Source organism: Salmo salar, chromosome 03 (assembly GCF_965601325.2).
Source record: "Salmo salar chromosome 03, fSalSal1, whole genome shotgun sequence".
Taxonomy (NCBI): Eukaryota; Metazoa; Chordata; class Actinopteri; order Salmoniformes; family Salmonidae; genus Salmo; species Salmo salar.
The window spans coordinates 24,696,869-24,717,117 of record NC_138293.1 but is presented as its reverse complement, the minus strand read 5'-3'; the positions used below and the strand labels follow the sequence as shown (position 1 = coordinate 24,717,117).

The following is a 20,249-nucleotide window of genomic DNA, read 5'->3' as shown; positions in this document are numbered from 1 at the left end:
CCTTAATACTTTCCGAAGGCACTGTAGATGGGAGGGGTTGAGGGTAGCTGAAGGATGGGATTAAAAACAAACAAAAGATAACTATTGTAAAATACATTGTGTCCGTAAAATGTACAGTATATGGTATGTATAAGCTGGAAGTAGAAGCCTAAGTGTTGTTGTCCATTAGTTTACTCCAATTAGGGGAGGGGTGGTAGGGTTAGGGGAAAATAATAAAGGAAGATATAAAAAATATATATATATTGTGGATTGGAAATAATGCAGACAATTACATTGATGGAAGCTACAATCTATCTGCAATATTAAAGCTGATCTACCACTTTAAAACGGGTTAATTAAATAAACAAAATACTGTCATCTTTTGTCATTCTGCGCTTAACCATCTCAATTTATCCAAACTATGCATTATGCATACATGAATCTAATATATTTCAAAACAAAATCATATGAACTCAAAGACTAAAGCAACACTCACCCAGAGATGTGAATTGTGAAGGGTATTATTCCTGCCCTGGCAAGTTTACTACAGCTAGCTTGTTTTGATATCCACAACAAAACAATGCTGTCAAGCTGACACTGCCTTGTCTCTGGTTTTCATTCAGAGACTTGGCATGCTAAAAGTAGACATTGCACAGTAACAGCAAATGTCAACCTCATAGTTGTGGTGTTGCCTATAATTGTATCCACCATGCTGGGGGATTATTTTGTACACTTCCTTTATCATCATTCTCTTAGTTAAAGAAATGTGTTTTCTTAGTAGAAAAATTGTCATTTGACACACCATATAAATCACAAGGAAGTAGTCCTAACTGTTACAGAGTAACTAAGATAATTCAATCGATTTACATTATTTATTCTCACATACTATATTTGTGTACGTCTCAAATGGCAGCCTATTCCCTTCATAGTGCACTACTTTTGACCAGAGTAGAGTAGGGTAGAGTATTACTTTAAATCCCAACTTGGGAAATTGTTTCATCACCTCAAGCATCATCAATGATTTTGGGGACAAGACAAGGATCAATTATTATATACATAATAATAAATACAGAAATGAAGCAGTGGATTATTAAGTGAATAGGGTGCCATTTGGGATGCATATTTTGGGAATCTATTACTTAGCTAGTACGTCAACACCCCCCCCCCCAGTTTTGTCAAGGGAGAAATAATGAATCTATTCCATGAAGGTTCAGAGATGCCGTGACTGAAAGTGTTATATTTTCTTTGGGAATAAAAGGCATGACTAGCAGGAAAAGAACTTTGGCAAAAAAACAGATTCTAAATTGCAATTTATAAAATGGAATCATTGCACCATTCAAGATAGTGCCTCATTCTCACTCAGTCATGCACATATTTGCTTCCATGTTTGGGTATTCTGATGCTTGACAAGTTAACTCCTACAATACAATACTGGATCATGATGTCAATGTATCTGAAGCATAAACATCAACTCGTATTATCCTGAAAGTGATATTGCTTTGACAAACAACTGAAGTAAAAACACATTTATCATTGTCACAGGGGTTGTTGTCTTTTGTACTGTATATTATGGTCAGTGCACAATATCCAAACAACCTGCTATGATGATAATGTGGTTTGATTCCATATTGTCTAGACTGTTTATTTTTGAGACATAGTTCCTTGGATTATTTATGCCAATTCAACACCTTGTCAGTGACTAAACTCTCCTACCCATGCAGCTGTATGTAACTAACAGGGCCAAATCCAGCCTCTGATGTTAAAGTTCACACATTATAAATGTTTGGTGTATTACATAGTGCTTTGCTGTTTTATTCTCTGTGAACCATTGTCACACCTCTTTATTGAACTACATCTTTCCGGGAATGTTTTCTGATGACAGCATCTACTTATTGTAATACAATGCAATCTCCCCAGCAGACTGTTCCTTTGGGCTGAGTCCCAAATGGCACCCTATTCTGTATAGAGTGCACTACGTTTGACCAAAGCCCTCTGAGTCCTGTTTAAAAAGTAGTGCACTATGAAGGGAATATGGTGCCATTTGGGACGCAAGCTTGTTCACTACATATCTTTCCCATTGTTTCCCCTAGGTGAACCCAGCCTGTGCTACGTCTTTGAGGGTGATGGTGTGTGTGAGGAGTTTGAGAGGGGCTCCAGCATACAGGACTGTGGTTACTTCACCCCTCATGGGTACAGTGACCAGTGGGCCTCCACCGCAGCAGCCTCCCATCAGGACCAAAGCAGCTGCCCTGCCCTGGCAGCCACCGGAGAGCCCTCGCTTAGCAAGGTAGCAATGCTTTCCTCTGCCCTGTCCCCCACCTCCTGGATACAGATGTTATCTTTCTGTAAATGTGACAGTACTGAGTGTTTTGAATGTTTGGTAACACTTTATTTGGATAGTCCCAAGTAGATGGTTTGTAGATGGTTTGTAGATGTTCAATAACTGTCTATATATATATATTATTTTATTTTACCCCATTTTTCTCCTCAATTTCGTGATATCCAATTGTGATCCAATTACGATCTTGTCTCATCACTGCAACTCCCCAATGGGCTCAGGAGGCGAAGATAGAGTCATGCGTCCTGTGAAACATGACCCACCAAGTCGCCCTTCTTAACACCCGCTCGCCTAACCCGGAAGCCAGCTGCACCATTGTGTCGGAGGAAATACCGTTCAACTGACGACCGAGTCAGCTCGCAGGTGCCCGACCCACCACAAGGAGTCGATAGAGTGTGATGAGTCAAGTAAATCCCCCCCGGCCAAACCCTCCCCTAACCCGGACAACGGCGGGCCAATTGTGCGCCGCCCTATGGGACTCCCGGTGTCAACAACATTTCAACTAACTGTCCACTAACCCTAACCCAAACCCTAACCTTAACCCTTATCCTAACCTTAAACTTAACCCTTACCCTAGCCCCAACCCTAACCTTTAACCTTATTCTAAACCTAACCGTAACCGTAACCTTAGCAAGCATTTGCTTATGAACAGATAGTTTGTTGATAGTATAACCATCTGTATATCATGGGACTATCCAAATAAAGTGTGACCAAAGGTTTTCAATAATTACTGTATGATTCCCCTTGTATTAAAGCTGTGCAAGCCCCAGTACCTGGAGATGAATGAGAAGCCGTCACATGACATATGGGTTCCATGCACGGCCCAGTCGTACACTCAGACCTACTATGATGAGGAAGATACAGTATGGCTAAAGGTTGAGTACTCCAGTCCACCATAGAGGATACTTGGGGCACCTTTTTCCCTTTATAGTGCACTACTTTGGACAAACTTTTGACAAACTATTTATAACCCTCTCTAAAGTAACGTTCCAACGGTCATTTGTTATGTTTCACGGCACATCTTTGTACTTTCTCCCAATTTGTCATGCCACGTTTGTCACAGTATTGTCCTGTTTCTGTTGTCATACTTTCATTACCATGCAATCTAATTACCATTGAAGTGGGGGACATTCAGGAACCGATTATTGAACAGTTGAACTCATTTGGTTGTTGTCATAATAACTCTAATTGTTTGCCCAGGTGGGATTTACGCAACCTGGAGTCGCCGCGTCTGTCATCATCTATCTGGCCTCGGATGGAGCCTGGCCTGGAGAGCAGTGCAGAAAAACAGTCACCATCCAACTGTGTGATACTGGCGGCAGAAACCACTCCCTGGGTATGAACTTGAACTACCGACCCTCAAAGGATGTTTGCCTGTTCGTTTTGACAGACAAAAGAGCTGACTGACTGTTTGAATTAACATTCAAAGATGCCTCAAGATGTCTTCACATATGCAGTATGTAGGGTTATGGTTAAGGCTAGGGACATCTCAAGTCATGATGGCTGGTTACAGTGATGACCATATGATATTTAAAAAGTGTACTGAGTAAGCATCCGTGTATTATTCCTGTCTGGGGCGCTATCTCAATTCCTCGCATCCCATCTCCTTGGCTCCTTCTCAACTGTAGTTGAGGATAAGGTCCAAGGTCCCTCCCCTTGGACCTTCTTGTTCAATATGTTTTCAGAAGAAGATGAGGAATTGAGGAAAGATTCATTGAAAAAGGGACTGTGTCTGTCCTCAGGTTCCTTTGAGCTGTCGTGCCAGCAGAATCCTCTAGTGGTGAACGTGACACACAACCTGAGTCAACCCTTCTTCCTGACCACCGCTGTCATCCTCAACTTCTCCTCGCCCTTCGTTGCTGTGACGGGAGTCGCTCTGCGCACGTCGTGTCACTTCAGCGCATTTGCCCTCACTGGGTGCGCTGAGGGTGGGGTCTCATAGGGCTTCCACATGCACACACACACACATACATGCACGCATGCATGCACATACGTACAAGCACATATGTGTACACACACACTCTCAGTCAGGTATACACAATCGCATACCAACACATATAATAGCACACACACACACACACCGCACCCACACACAAACACATACACACAACAAAACACGGAGCAAATCAAATCAAATCAAATGTTATTGGTCACATACACATATTTAGCAGATGTTATTGCGGGTGTAGCGAAATGCTTGTGTTCCTAACGCCAACAGTGCAGTAATATCTAACAATTCACAACAATACACACAAATCTAAAAGTAAAAGAATGGAATTAAGAATGATATAAATATTAGGACGAGCAATGACGGAGTGGCATTGACTAAAGTATAGTAGAATAGAATACAGTATATACTGTACATATGAGATGAGTAAAGCAGTATGTAAACATTATTAAAGTGACTAGTGTTCCATTATTAAAGTGACCAGTGATTTCATGTCTATGTATATAGGGCAGCAGCCTTTAAGGTGCAGGGTTGAGTAGCATAATTGTGTATACACACACACACACACACACACACACACACACACACACACACACACACACACACACACACACACACACACACACACACACACACACACTAAGAGTGTGCTATGTGATACCATATCTGTTAAGGATTCAAATAGTCAACACTACTCAGCTCATACTTTTCCCTCTGTGTTTCTTCTCTCCCTCTGTGTGTGTGTGTGATCGTGGTGGCCCAGCTGTTCACGGCGGCCCTGCCAGATGGACACATGCAGTCCTCCTCAGCTGGAGCATGCCTCTGTCACCTGCAGCCCCGAGACAGAGAGGACTGAGACCTCTCACTGCACTGTCCACTGTCATCCAGGTTTCATCCTCGCTGTGCTCAGTGGCAAGGGTAATCCACCCTTTCAGGTAAGCACAACACTAGGATTTGACTAGGGTCTTACCCCATAAGGTAAGCACAACTCTAGGATTAGACTAGGGTCTTACCCCATCAGGTAAACACAACCCTAAAACTTCCAGAAATCACTCTGGAAACTGTGCATTATAGAAATCATATATAAAATGTACATTATAAGACCCCTCCACTTTATCCCCTACACATCAACATTGAATTTGAGAGCATTTGAAAGTAACATGAAATACTACTAGCCTCAAATGACTGTCGAAATATAGATCGTAGAGGAACTATTACAAGTAGCAGCAGTAGAATACAGTATATTTGTATTACTGTAGTAGCATGCCATATCCCATCATGTCTGTGTAATGGTAATGTATTAATCTTCCATTGAAAGCAAGAAACGGAGCTTCAGTGTCTAAATGGAGCATGGGACCGTGTTGTGAGCTGTCAGCTAATTGACTGTGGGCCCCCTGACCAGTCTCACGTCTACTTCGCTGTCTTCAGCTGCCCCTGGGGAACAACATTTGGCAAGCAGTGTTCTTTCACCTGCAACCCCCCTGCCATACTTCAGGGTATGTATGGTCAACAGTACAATTATAATGATACAAATTTACATGCAGTGCTTTGTTTTCATAACAGTTTATAGGTTCAGATGATTATAGGTCCATTTATTATTTTCATGAAGTGGGAAGTTGATATTCATTCACTCATTTACACAACATGAATGGCACATTCTAACATTTTCTCAGAGAAATTAACTTGACCATGAGGCTGTCATTGCTGTTTTATGTTTTACCTGAGGGGTCTCAGTCTATCTAAACCTTAAATGGTTCTTCGGCTTTCCCCATAGGAGAACAATAACCCTTTTTGGCTGCAGGTAAAACCCTTCTGAGTTCCATGTAGCACTCTTTTCACAGAGGGTTCTACATGGAACCCAAAAGGGTTGTACCTGAAACCAAAAAGGGTTCTACCTATAACCAAAAAGGGTGCTCCTATGGGGACAGCCGAGAACCCTTTTGGAACCCTTTTTTCCACGAGTGTATTACCTCATGTTGTACACAGAGTGGCTTGGAGTCTAACCTGATGTGGCATCATGGCGTAGGAGTGTGTCTGTGTTTCTCTGCTCTAACCTATTAGAGGTTGTTGTGAGGCGAGGCTGTTCAGCCGGCCCTGGGACTGAACTGAACAGCTTGGCAGTTGGTCTTGGTCGACGTCCAGTGGACGGAGGCCCTAGGCTTTGTGTAAATAGGAAAGTAGCATGCAGCCATAGCTGGTTGCTGACAGGTGGGGATAGGAAATAAGGCAAACAAGAGAGGGTTTCTATCTCTGGAGTCGCCAGCAGGGCCGAGTGGGGCTCATGCTGGCAAGAACATTCTGGCTTAGTGCCCGCCTGCCATTTCATTTACCTCAGGGCCCCTGTCTTCTAGGTTCTACAACAGGGTTTTACTCCTGGCTTCTAGGTTCTGCAACAGGGTTTACCCCTGTCTTCTAGGTTCTACAACAGGGTTTTACTCCTGGCTTCTAGGTTCTGCAACAGGGTTTACCCCTGTCTTCTAGGTTCTACAACAGGGTTTTACTCCTGGCTTCTAGGTTCTACAACAGGTTTTATTCCTGGCTTCTAGGTTCTACAACAGGGTTTACCCCTGTCTTCTAGGTTCTACAACAGGGTTTTACTCCTGGCTTCAGGCACCGGGTTCTCCGGCCAGGCACACAGGGTTTTACTCCTGGCTTCTAGGTTCTACAACAGGGTTTTACTCGGCTCGGCTCCGGTCCTGGCCAGGTTCTACAACAGGGTTTCCCCTGCCAGGCTCCGGGTCCCGGCTTCTAGGTTCTACAACAGGGTTTTACTCCTGGCTCGGCTCCGGGTCTCCGGCCAGGTTCTACAACAGGGTTTCTCGGCCAGGCTCCGGGTCCGGCTTCTAGGTTCTACAACAGGGTTTTACTACTGGCTTCTAGGTTCTAGATGGCAACTCCCAAAAGATGTACACTTAGTATACCAAACATTAGGAACACCTTCCTAATACTGAGTTGCCCCCCCCCCCCCCCTCCGCCCTCCCAACATGCTGGCCCATGTTGGCTCCAATGCTTCCCACAGTAGTGTGAAGTTGGCTGGATGACCTTTGGGTGGTAGCCCAGTCTTGATACACACCTTGATACACAAACCTGAGCATGAAAAACTCAGCAGCATTGGAGTTCTTGACACAAACCGGTGTGCTTGGCATACCCCGTTCAAAGGTACTTAAATATTTTGTCTTGCCCATGCACCCTCTGAATGGCAAACATACACAATCCATGTCCTTCTTTAGCCTGTCTCCTCCCCTGCATCTACACTGATTGAAGTGGATTTAAAAAGTGACATCAATAAGGGATCCTAGCTTTCACCTAAATTCACCTGGTCAGTCTGTCATGGAAAGAGTAGGTGTTCTTAATGTTTTGTATACTCAGTGTATACCACAACCTAGCTTGTTATTGACAGTACTTTGTTAAGCTGTGGTCAATCAGTGAGCCCTTACTGAATTGTTTGATGGATTACCAATATTGACCCAACATGCATGTTGATCCTAGTTCGTATTTATCCATTGACATGCATTACTAAATACTCAGCGGTTCCTCATACAGCTATACAGGTGTAGGACTTGAATTTTAGCTAGTTTGCTACAGCAGGACATAATCCTGCAGCAACAGGAAATGTGAATTATTAAATTATTATGTGGATTATAATTAATGGAAATGTTTGTAGGAATTGATACATTTTTCATAAGGGAAAATCAAGTGTGAAATTTCAAAGTAGAAATTACAAAATTCAGAAGCCTTTTAAACCTCAAATACACTACAAGTTTTACATTTCCTACACTGCAGGAAAGTTATCCTGCAAAAGGAAAGTCAAATTAAGATCCCACATCTGTATTGGATTTTGTTAATGATTGCAACACTAGAGCAAAGCTTAAAGACCTTATAAAACTTTAAACCATGTCAAAGATTCATTACATTTTATAGACCAATAAAATGAACACAACTTTTAGAGTATTATGATGACATATACATACCAACATAAACTTGTGTGGGGGCCTTAGATAATTAAGCTTTACGCACCGGCAGGTATGGACACATACGGTACATTTGATCATATTGAAATCACTAATAGTCCACAAACTCACCTTCTCTCTTAGCAATTGAACAAAGGGACTGATTCCAGATGTCAGATTCATTAAGAGTGTTAATAACGAACCTCTACTCATCATTGCCATTAAATGATATACAATTCTGTATGAGGTTTGAATTGATTGTGTGCCTTTATTTGTTTTGCAGGGGACAGTGATAGGTTGGTGTGCCTAGATGATGGTCTATGGTCCTTCCCTGAAGCCTACTGTAAGATAGAATGCCCAGAGCCTCCTACAGTACCTAACGCCAAGCTCCTAGTACCCCAGTGCAATGGTACAGGACATGATGTGGGTACCGTATGCCGTTACAAATGTAACCCAGGTTACTATGTTATGGCCAGCCTAAACACAAAGTCAAGAAAGTGAGTAATGTGTTATGTATCACTTTTCTTTTGCTCCATAAACATGTTATAGAACCGTGTTAATAGCTTCTATTTTATGAAACAAGGAACAATGAATGCATCACATATTTCCCCCACGGATCCTGAGTTTAAATAGCACAATTCGTACATTTAAATGTATTTTTAGATCCATCGACCTTGCATACCTGTGTACGGTTTCTAAGCATAGCAACATAAACCTCCAATAAATTCCATACCAATGGTTACTTGCCTCATTATTGTTTTCCAGTTGACTTAATTGGGTAACTTCACCTCATTATCGATGTAATTCACGTGTTTCTAATGAGATGGTTTCCCATTAGTAAACCGCTGGTGCGAGTTTATTTCCTCCCTTTGTTGGAGTCAGCATTATCCCTTGACTATTGGACAATATTGGCTGTCAAAGACAATGTTCTTGAATCTAGCTGGACCTTCTAAGACTGCTCAGCATGTTCTACAGGACTAACTGCATGTACAAACTAATATGAGAACATAATTTTTGCACCTGGACTTCTTTATGAGTTTTTCAACTCACTTTTAAGATATGTGAAAATCTTAAGCACCTTATTAATGCAACGTGTTAAAAGCTAAAAGCACTATAAAAATGGTTTTAAATGATCTTGTTTATTATTACCTTTGAGATGTTTTAAATTAAATTTGAAACAACATAATTTTGTGTGTGTGTGTGTGTGTGTGTGTGTGTGTGTGTGTGTGTGTGTGTGTGTGTGTGTGTGTGTGTGTGTGTGTGTGTGTGTCTGCATGTGTGTTGTGTGTGTGTTGCGTTCCCAGGAGGTTTCTGAAGGTGGAGTGTGTAGAGGGGGGCCAGTGGGAGGAGGGGGGCTGTGAACCCGTTCCCTGTCCTTCTCTGCTTGCTGTCTTTGAGGGCATGTACACCTGCACGAATGGCAGGCACTACAACAGCCTCTGTACCCTCCTGTGTCCCCACGCCTCGGAAAACGTAAACAAAAGATGCGATCTAGGTCCACTTTCTGAGCTTGAACATCATCCCATCCCATTAATAAAGTACTATCTTATTCATTCAGTTTTTATCTCTCCTGACAGCACACGATTCGCTGCACTAAAGATGGCAGGTGGACAGAGGAGTTCACAATGTGTACAAGGTTAGCTGGAGCCTGTCCACCTCCGCCTGATGTCAATCAGGTTCAGTTTGCCTGTGACGAGGGTTTCAATGTTGGTAAGTCTCCTTCTCAACTTCTCCAGCTTGAGGACACTCCTCATTACACTTACAGTAGTACCTTAATGTAGTACAGCAGTGTTTTGTACTGTAGTAATCAATAGACTGTCAGTATTATTTTAAAGACAATGCATTGCATCCATTCTGTTGGTATTTGTTTGGTCATGAAGCTTCTACGATGTAACTGAACGTGTTTTAACATCTCATGATTATGTAATACTATACCTTAAAAAATATATATACATGTATATTTTTACCCAGACGTAAGTATTCTTAATTGTTTAGATATTATGAATTGTGGAGCGTTCTGTAGCATCCCAGAAGGCATTGGAAAATATAACAGAGCCATAGCAGGTAGCAGGTGGTAAAACACTTTGCAAGCCGAACTGCCAAGCTGTTGAACCACAGATGATTAGTCTCAACTTTTTTTATTTGCACATCAATAAATTCAACAGATGCAAATCAGGGTAGAAGGAAAGCTTACTTTGTGTCACTGCAGGTGCAGTTTGCTACCCAACATGCAGTGCGGCCCTGCATGACCCAGTTGTTTTAGCCAATGGCACCACAGCAGACAATGTCAAGCACTGGATGCTACCAGGCAGGGTTCAGGTAAGGTGTTTGACTGATGCAAACGTTTTGATGCTTTGTTATTTACTAAATGTTATTAGTATTGGCTGATATCCCCCTTGTGTATCCTTAGAGCTTCACAAACAGGTCTGAGGCTCGCCCAAATGATTAATTTGGATAAGTAATGGACTAAAACATGTGGTTGTCTGTACTTCAAATTGAGCTTTTCCTGCAAATTGAGCTTTTCCTTATTTTACTCAATGTATTAATATTATTCAATATAAAGAACCAAGTGCAAGCTTCCTGCTTATTTCCTGCTAAGTTAGGGCACTGTTAGCCTTACTGTGAACTCTGTAATGATCAAATGTTTATTGTGATTTCTGCAAGATTGACATACAGATGGCAAGATATGATGGTATAAAGAATCGGATGGACCAAAAAAAGTGATATGTGACATAAGGGGTTATACTATTATAAATAGGCGCCTTTCATCAAGAATCTGTGGAACACGCAATCATCATGGCGGAATGTCTAGGAATTTGAATGATGTGTCAGAGTGAAATATACTGTTGTTTTCTTAAGAAGGGCAACCTGCCCAATATCATCTCAAAGGATCGCTTTGACATGAACGCTAGTGTAAACAGCCCTATCATTTGACCCTGTATTGCCCTCAAACTCAACTCTGGACCTCGAAGCTGTTCTGCTGCATTTTTTCATTGTTCTAAATCAGGGACTGATTTAGACCTGGGACATCAGGTGTGTACAATTAATTATCAGGTAGAACAGAAAACCAGCAGGCTCCGGACTTCGTAGGGTAAGAGTTGAGTACCCCTGCTCTATTGGGTGGCCCTTCACTGAGCCAGCAGACCTAACTGCCTTCCAAATAGTTTGGAACTGATTTATATAACTTGAGCTGTATTACTGGCACGTCATCTTGATCCAAGGCATTATGACTGTATCCCTTAACCAGACAACTTTTGGGACACAAAGGAGTATCCTGTTACTCCTACAGTCTTTGTCAGTCAATCAATATGATTAGTACGCTGTCGTTCCAATTAAGGTAGAAATAAAATGCCACAGACCATTATGAGAACTCAAGATGACAGTGCCATTTTGGCTAGATCACTTCATAACACCAAATATGGGCTTGTTGACTAAATGTTTTTGGTTTGGTGGGAGCAGTAGTGTAAAGTTGGAGCTGGATTTAAAGTTAGAGATCTTTATCAAGTGTAGTCATTGACATTTTGTATCACCAAAAAGAAAGTCCTGTGTACAGACATACTATTTCCTGTAAGCCTAGTTTAACTGAAATCGGTTTAGATCTATAGAGCTTGATATTGATACTGATGACTAATTACAACGTCTCAATCAATGTTACATTACAGGACATCGTCTGCACAGGAATGATGAGATGGCATCCTGACCCCAAACTCATACAATGTATCCAGTCATGTGAGGTGAGTGTTCTATCATAGGCAAAATTGCCACCAGGGATGGGGGGACATGTGCCCCCCAATATTCAGAACAGGTCGATTACCCCCCCCCCCCCCCCCCCCAATAATTTCTTTAAAATAAACAAATAAAAATGTTTTGGTTGGGGTGCCCCAGCCAAAACACGTCAGATAGCATATAGCATATGAACACATCATAATCAATGGCAAAATGTGTAGAATTGCAGGAAATTTGCTTTAACAATTGACTTTGGGCACGAACAACGGTCCAACTCCTCCCCTTTCTCAAATGTGGTATGCATTTGATGGTTCATCGATGTGTCTTTCTGGTCATGCGCGCCGTGACCGACATAGCTAGTTCATCAGCTAAGCTAGCCACTTGTAGCTAGCCAGTAACTCCTCCAGTATGTGTTGATGTCATTTTGGATGGCAGCTGTAGAGATTGGTAAGAAATGGCACTTCTGTAGCCAAATATCTTGTCAATATTATCATTTTTTTTAAGCATTAAATGACCTACTATTATTGTGCATTGATCACTTATACAGTTTAAAGTCGTTATTTTTTCCCAAAGTGAACTTGTAAAGTAGCTGTCCAGTGTTTCCAGATTTCTATTAAATATGACCTATAATTAATTACAATATGAGTGAAATAGTTTTCCTTCCAAAATGTTTTAAATAAGTATGTTAAAAAGCAGCTTTTCTGTGTTGGATTAGTGTGGGCGTACCCCAACAACAGAATGGTGTGGGCGTTTACCTGTCATAAAAAATATTCATTCGAGTAGACCGCTTATCTGTTATCAGGAAATAGCAAGCATTTTTGAAACGGTCTGTTTGAGATACAAGTTTGAGTTTTTTTTTTTTTTTTAAGTGTTTTTTTTTCTCCGATTTATGCTTTGGCCACAAATACGGGTATAGGACGAGTCAACAACATTATTTGGGTATGAGTTAATAGAATATTAACTTTTAAAATTTTGATTTTCACTGGACACTTACTTTAAAACCCCACCATTTTCTCTCTTCTTCATTACAAAATGTATAGAGTAGCAAGAAATTAGCGTTAAAACGGCTAAATGTCTCTCCAAAAACATGTGTAGAATAGTATTATAAAACTGCAAATCTTTTATAATTTTTTTTGGGGGGGGTTGGAGGGCCTTCCACTTATCCTTCCACTTGTACTGTGTTTTCAAGCCCATCCATATACCCCACAAAATACCCCTGAAGAGAGGCATAATAAGTCAGGTCAAACTGTGTAGAATTGCAGGAAATGTATTTTAAAATGTCAACAACAACATAAATACACCCGGGCTTCCGTCTGCTATTTTGCCCTTGGGTTCTATACAGCATAGTGCCTGCCAGATAGGGTTCATATACTATACTATCGTTCGAAAATGTTGAGAGTTTTCTCTAGCCTCCCTGGAGTGCCAGATGGGTTGGGTTTGCAGTTTTGGGACTACTTTATTGGTCCATTATGCCAGACAAACACATATCAATTATTTGTAATGATTTCCAATAGTATTTGAACCCAGGTCTGGTGCCTGCTACAGTATTATACTGTACCAACATGATTAAAGATGAGACATGTCAAATGAAATGTATATTTTAGCCCTTCTTACATCAGCTGATATCTCAAAGTGCTGTACAGAAACCCAGCCTAAAACCCCAAACAGCAAGCAATACAGGTGTAGAAGCACGGTGGCTAGGAAAAACTCCCTAGAAAGGCCAAAACCTAGGAAGAAACCTAGAGAGGAACCAGGCTATGAGGGGTGGCCAGTCCTCTTCTGGCTGTGCCGGGTGGAGATTATAACAGAACATGGACAAGATGTTCAAATGTTCATAAATGACCAGCATGGTCAAATAATAATAATCACAGTAGTTGTCGAGGGTGCAACAGGTCAGCACCTCAGGAGTAAATGTCAGTTGGCTTTTCATTGCCAATCATTCAGAGTATCTCTACCGCTCCTGCTGTCTCTAGAGAGTTGAAAACAGCAGGTCTGGGACAGGTAGCACATGTAATATATTTTGCCAATCTACACTGCTCTGTTCCCGAGCAATACATGCTTTGAAAAAGTATTTTCTTACCTGATCATAATCACCCCTAACATCAAAACAATGGTGTTTTCTTTAAAGTAGCCTAAGCTTGATCTCAGAAAATATTATTTGAACAGACTTGCTCTACATTTATTGCAGAAAAAGGATTACATGTTTTACTTTAAAAAGTAAATAAAACCATGGCAATATATAGACCCTTCATATTATCATACTGTACATAGTCCTACCTCAACCGAGAATATTACCACCAAGACCCACATTCAATTAATTGCAGATAAAGCAAAAGACATTGTGGGTTCACTGAGAGTGTTTATGCTGTATTCTAAGGGAAGGTGTTGTTTTACATCAAAATCCATTGTCCACGAGAGGAACAGCTTCTGGGTTTTAACATGGTTAACTCATCAGATTTACATTTAGATTTTGATTTACAATTTGGTCACTTAGCAGGCACTTATCCAGAGTGACTTACAGAATGCATTCAACTAAGGTAGGTAAGACAAGCACATATCACCGTCATTGAAAGTAAAAACATTCCTTAATTAAGCAGTTCTAAATTAACCTTAGTGCAGTTCCTTCACCTGCAGGGGATTGAAATGGGCCCCAAGTGTGCTCCAACTATGGCAAGGTTCACCGCAAACTATGAACCTCTCTCTCTCTACCTTGTTCAGGCTTTATTTGTTGAAATACTGATCACTGGCGACAAAGCGTCATTTCTGAGGCTGACGGTGTTCCATTTCTCTTTCATCGTTTCCTTAGATTTTGTCTATTTTCAGGGATCAAATTCAAAGGCAGGCTTATTTTGATATATTTGCCCATTCATTTATTAGCTGTCATAGTACACTATTATTATCCAGAACCTTTTTATTCCACCAGACTTTAGTGTAAACTGGAACTATCTATGGAACACATTAACTGTTCATGTCTCATGGTATTAAAATATTTAATCTACCTGCCAACAATTTTTTCCTTCAATCTTCAGTTGCTTATAACCAGATACTCCATGACAACATTGTAAATTATATCACTCCACATGTGTTACAAATGCTCCCTGACAGATCTCATCCAGATGCTCCTTTTCAAAATGGGATGATGAGGTCAGTTAAAGGAATACTTCAGTGCTTGTGGAAACCATTTTTATGTCTCTGCGTGCAGTTTGAAGAAAGTTGCTAACTAGCATTAGCGCAATTGCTAACTAGCTTTAGCGCAATGACTGGACGTCTATGGTAACTGCTAGCATGCTAGTACAGTAGATACAATACACTTCCAGTCATTGCACTAATGCTAGTGTCACGTCCTGACCATAGAAAGATTTATTTTCTATGGTAGAGTAGGTCAGGGCGTGACTGGGGGGTTAGTATAGTTTATTATTTCTATGTGGGGTTCTAGGTTTGTTTTTCTATGTTGGTGATTGTGTATGATTCCCAATTAGAGGCAGCTGGTAATCGTTGTCTCTAATTGGGGATCATACTTAAGTAGCATGTTTTCCACTTGTGGGTGATGGGATATTGTGTTTATATGTAGTTGCATTGTCGTCACGTTTCGTTTATTCTTTATTGTTTTTGTATTTTGCTTAGTTTCACTTTCTAATAAAAGATGTGGAACGCTACTCACGCTGCGCCTTGGTCCGATCATTCCAACGAACGTGACAGCTAGTTGACATTGGCTCACAAAACGACCTTCATACTGGATGCAGAGACATAAACATGGTATCCATGAGTTCTTCTGACTCATTGCTAAAATCCCGAAGAATCCCTTTAAGGCATCATAGACTTTACCACAAGTAGACCTTCATTATCTAGGCCAACATTTTCCTCTTCTAATCGTGGTGCACAAAATGCATAAATCTCAATAGCAAAACAGTTGAAACAGCTTGTTTAGTTTCAAGAAGTAAACAAGCAAAGGCTGAATGGACAGTAGGAGGCAGAGAAAAAACTGAATAATGTAATGAGGGTGTGTCGAGACTAGCCAATCAGCCCTTCAAAAACAAACTATTTAGCCTACCCCATGTGCTCCACATTTAGACAGCCAGTATAAACTGTTCTCTCGTTCACAAGTTGAACTTGCAGTGTGAGTAATACTTGTTATAAATAACATCATATATTTATACTTTTGTATACTTTTTACGGCACATACAGTGCCTTCGGAAAGTATTCAGACCCCAGACCCCTTAACTTTTTCCACATTTTGTTAGGTTACAGCCTTATTCTAAAATGTATTCAATAGTTTTTTTTGGCTCAGAAATCTACACACAATACCCCATAATAACAAAGCAAAAACTGTTTTTTATAAATGTAAAAAATGTATAGAAATAAAAAAGCGGAAATATTACATTTACATAAATATTTACTCAGTACTTAGTTTTTTACTCAGTACTTTTTTACTCAGTAGTTTGTTGAAGCACCTTTGGCAGCAATTACAGCCCTGAGTCTTTTTGGGTACGACGCTACAAGCTTGGCACACCTGAATTTGTGGAGTTTCTCCCATTCTTCTCTGCAGATCCTCTCAAGCTCTGTCAGGTTGGATGGGGAGCGTCGCTGCACAGCTATTTTCAGGTCTCTCCAGAGATATTAGATCGGGTTCAAGTCCAGGCTCTGGCTAGGCCACTCAAGGACATTGAGACTTGTCCCGAAGCCACTCCTGCATTGTCTTGGCTGTGTGTTAAAGGTCGTTGTCTTGTGCGGTGGTGAACGTTCGCCCGAGTCTGAGGTCCTGGAGCAGGTTTTCAATAAGGATCTCTCTGTACTTTTCTCTGGTCATCTTTGCCTCGATTCTGACTAGTCTCCCAGTCTCTGCCGCTGAAAAACATCCCCACAGCATGATGCTGCCACCACCATCCCTCCCCGTAGGGATGGTGCAAGGTTCCCTCCAGACGTGACGCTTGGCATTCAGGTCAAAGTGTTGAATCTTGGTTTCATCAGACCAGAAAATCTTGTTTCTCATGGTCTGAGTCCTTTAGGTGCTTCCGTCTGGTGGCTTCCGTCTGGCCACTTTACCATGAAGGCCTGATTGGTGGAGTTCTACAGAGATGGTTGTCCTTCTGGAAGGTTCTCCCATCTCCACAGAGGAACTCTAGAGCTCTGTCAGAGTGACCATCGGGTTCTTGGTCACCTCCCTGACCAAGGCCCTTCTCCCCCGATTGCTCAGTTTGGTCGGGCGGCCAGCTCTAGGAAGTGATGAGTCTTGGTGGTACTAAACTGTTTACATTTAAAATGATGGAGGCCACTGTGTTCTTGGGGACCTTCAATGCTGCAGAAGTTTTTTGGTACCCTTCCCCAGATCTGTGCCTCGGCACAATCTTGTCTCAGAGCTTTACGGACAATTCCTTCGACCTCATGACTTGGTTTTTGCTCTGACGTGCACTGTCAAAATCTCTAAAAAACAATTTTTTCATGGGGAGGATTTTTAAAACATTTGATCCATTTTAGAATAAGGCTGTAATGTCGCAAAATGTGGAAAAAGTCAAGAGATCTGAATACTTTCTGATGGCATTGTACAGTATGTGCAGATATGTGCACCGTCATTGCTCTCTCAGGCTCTGCTGTGGGTGCATGATGTGCCACTTGCTAACTGTCATTCACATGGCGAGAGGGATGAAGCTCACTGGTAGAACTCAAATTGCTATAAGGCTGGCCCTTATGGGGGAAAATGTATTGAAAATGGCACAGCACAGCTTCAAGAAAAACAGTCACATTCGAATAAGGGATTTTATGGGTAATTTAGGTAAGATAGTAACTCTGCTGATAGATTACATATGTATGAACTACACATTCACACATCCAGCCCAAAGCAGGAGGTTTAAAAAAGATTTAGTAGTCACCAAAGTTCAAGAACATGTCTTTAAATAGTCAAATTTTACAATACCTTGAGAGGTAACTGTACTTTGAAATTTTACATTTGCCAGACACACATTAATGTTTCAGGTTTGTTTTGAACCGCTAAACATGACTTTACATTTGCGAAGGAATTTAGAGGAGAACATAATTAGTGAGTGAGCTCTGAGGAAGTCCCAATCAGGAAGCGGTAATGTGGGCCCTTGAGCAAGGCAGTTAACCCCCAACAACAACTGCTCCCCGGGTGCCATGGACGTCGATTAAGGCAGCCCTCCGCACCTCTCTGATTCAGAAGGGTTGGGTTAAATGCTGAAGACACATTTCTGTTGAATGCATTTAGTTGTGCAACTGACAAGTTATCCCCTTTCCTTTCCCAAAACATTAAAAGTTGTTGCTATGGAGTTTATTTAGTTTGTTACTATATCTTTCACTTAGCATTAAACTAAGTCAGTCGGCTCTCTCTCCGAGTGTAACCCCTTCCTTCACTCCAACAGGATGTTTAGGGTTAGGGTTAGGGTTAAATTGTTTTCATGGCATGAAGAGATAATGTTTATGAGGAATCTCCACCCTTGGTGTCGCTAATGATTAACTTAGTCCACCTTTTTTTCATCCTGGAAACAGTTGCATTGTGTTAATTTATGTTTCTTCTAACTGTTTTTGTCTTAATGGAAACAGTTGTGTTGTGTTTATGTTTCTTGAGAAATATGTTTGTATGAAATACAATAACAAAGGGGTTCATTTAAAGTAAATTCTGGATTCTTTAAATACCAATTTGGATGACGCAAGTCAAAAAACGCAATGGACTAGAATCCCTAAGAACCCCTCTTAGACAGAAGCCAGGAACATGAGTAAACAGCCAGGTTGTCTATCCGATAGTGGATATATTTATTCGCTGTTGTAACTCAAATAGCTCAGCAAGCTATCAAACGGATGAGTTGTCCCTCAGATAGCACACTGTATGGCATCTAGTCTACTGTAGGAATTACAGTGTACTAGAACAATGGATTTTTCAAAGAGAAAACACCAAGGTTCTGGGGAAAAGTCGGCCTCCCCTCCAAAGTCTACTGGTGCAGACACGGCATCATAAACACCTTTAAACTTGGTACATTACACTGACACCGTAATCCAGCAGACATCAGAGTTCCAAGTATGTTCTAAGAGGCGGTACTATTAAATTTACTGACAGTTTACACAGGGCCGTTAGAAGTCGGGAGGTCTCTCTCTGCCTTATTTCCCAGATTCCTGGAGCACTCCGTGGAAGTCTGATCCATCAGTCTTGTCTATGACCCCTTATCACCTTTTTAAATTACATTAATGGCACCTTTATCAAATAAAAAACACAATGACTCACAAGTGCAAAAGTCATGCCTCTTTCTTTTGTTATTGAGAATATTATTATTGAGAATATTTGGGTGATAAGAAAGGTGAGGGGAAATTGTTGATAGAAATGGGCATTTGGACGAGTCAAGCGTGTCAACTTTGATAATTTTTTTATGGAAAGCATGGGTGTTCATACTGTTGATGTTACAGTATTTTTATTGTCTTGCTTTATACTGAAAGGGGTCAAGTAGTGATGTTAGATCATTAAAGACCAAAGACTTTTAAGATTTAAATAGTCTAACTTCTGATTGTACTTATTTAACCAATGTTAAGGGGTCATGTTAAAGATACATTACAACCAGAAGGAATATACTACTTTCTCATGTTTAGAAGTTGTTACATTATGTAACATACAGTTAAAGTCGAAAGTTAACATACACTTAGGTTGGAGTCATTAAAACTCGTTTTTCAACCACTCCACACATTTCTTGTTAACAAACTATAGTTTTGGTAAGTCGATTAGGACATCTACTTTGTGCATGACACAAGTCATTTTTCCAACAATTGTTTACAGATAGATTATTTCACTTATAATTCACTGAATCACAATTCCAGTGGGTCAGAAGTTTACATACACTAAGTTGACTGTGCCTTCAAACAGCTTGGAAAATTCCAGAAAATTATCTCATGGCTTTAGAAGCTTCTGATAGGCTAATTGACATCATTTGAGTCAATTGGAGGTGTACCTGTGGATGTATTTCAAGGCCTACCTTCAAACTCATTTCCTCTTTGCTTGACATCATGGGAAAAACAAAAGAAATCAGCCAAGACCTCAAAAGAAAAATGTAGACCTCCACAAGTTTGGTTCATCCTTGGGGGCAATTTCCAAACGCCTGAAGGTACCACGTTCTCCTATACAAACAATAGTACGCAAGTATAAACACCATGGGACCACGCAGCCATCATACCGCTCAGGAAGGAGATGCGTTCTGTCTCCTAGAGATGAACGCACTTTGATGCGAAAAGTGCAAATCAATCCCAGAACAACAGCAAAAGGACTTGTGAAGATGCTGGAGGAAACAGGTAAAAAGTATCTATATCCACAGTA

At 40.9% G+C, this 20,249-nt stretch overlaps 1 protein-coding gene across 2 annotated transcripts in view; it reads left to right on the top strand.

The window, feature by feature from the left end:
• The window catches only part of LOC106599412 (pappalysin-2), a 64,511-nt gene that overhangs the window by 39,943 nt on the left and 4,319 nt on the right, over positions 1-20,249 (top strand). The window contains exons 11-21 of one of the 2 annotated variants that reach the window (XM_014190625.3): positions 2,070-2,266; positions 3,073-3,192; positions 3,518-3,653; positions 4,060-4,234; positions 5,029-5,200; positions 5,584-5,761; positions 8,499-8,712; positions 9,520-9,688; positions 9,793-9,925; positions 10,425-10,534; positions 11,878-11,949. In XM_014190625.3, coding sequence (XP_014046100.1) covers positions 2,070-2,266; positions 3,073-3,192; positions 3,518-3,653; positions 4,060-4,234; positions 5,029-5,200; positions 5,584-5,761; positions 8,499-8,712; positions 9,520-9,688; positions 9,793-9,925; positions 10,425-10,534; positions 11,878-11,949 — 1,676 coding nt within the window. The remainder of the gene's footprint in view (positions 1-2,069; positions 2,267-3,072; positions 3,193-3,517; positions 3,654-4,059; positions 4,235-5,028; positions 5,201-5,583; positions 5,762-8,498; positions 8,713-9,519; positions 9,689-9,792; positions 9,926-10,424; positions 10,535-11,877; positions 11,950-20,249) is intronic. The other variant, XM_014190627.3, reaches the window with a different exon arrangement.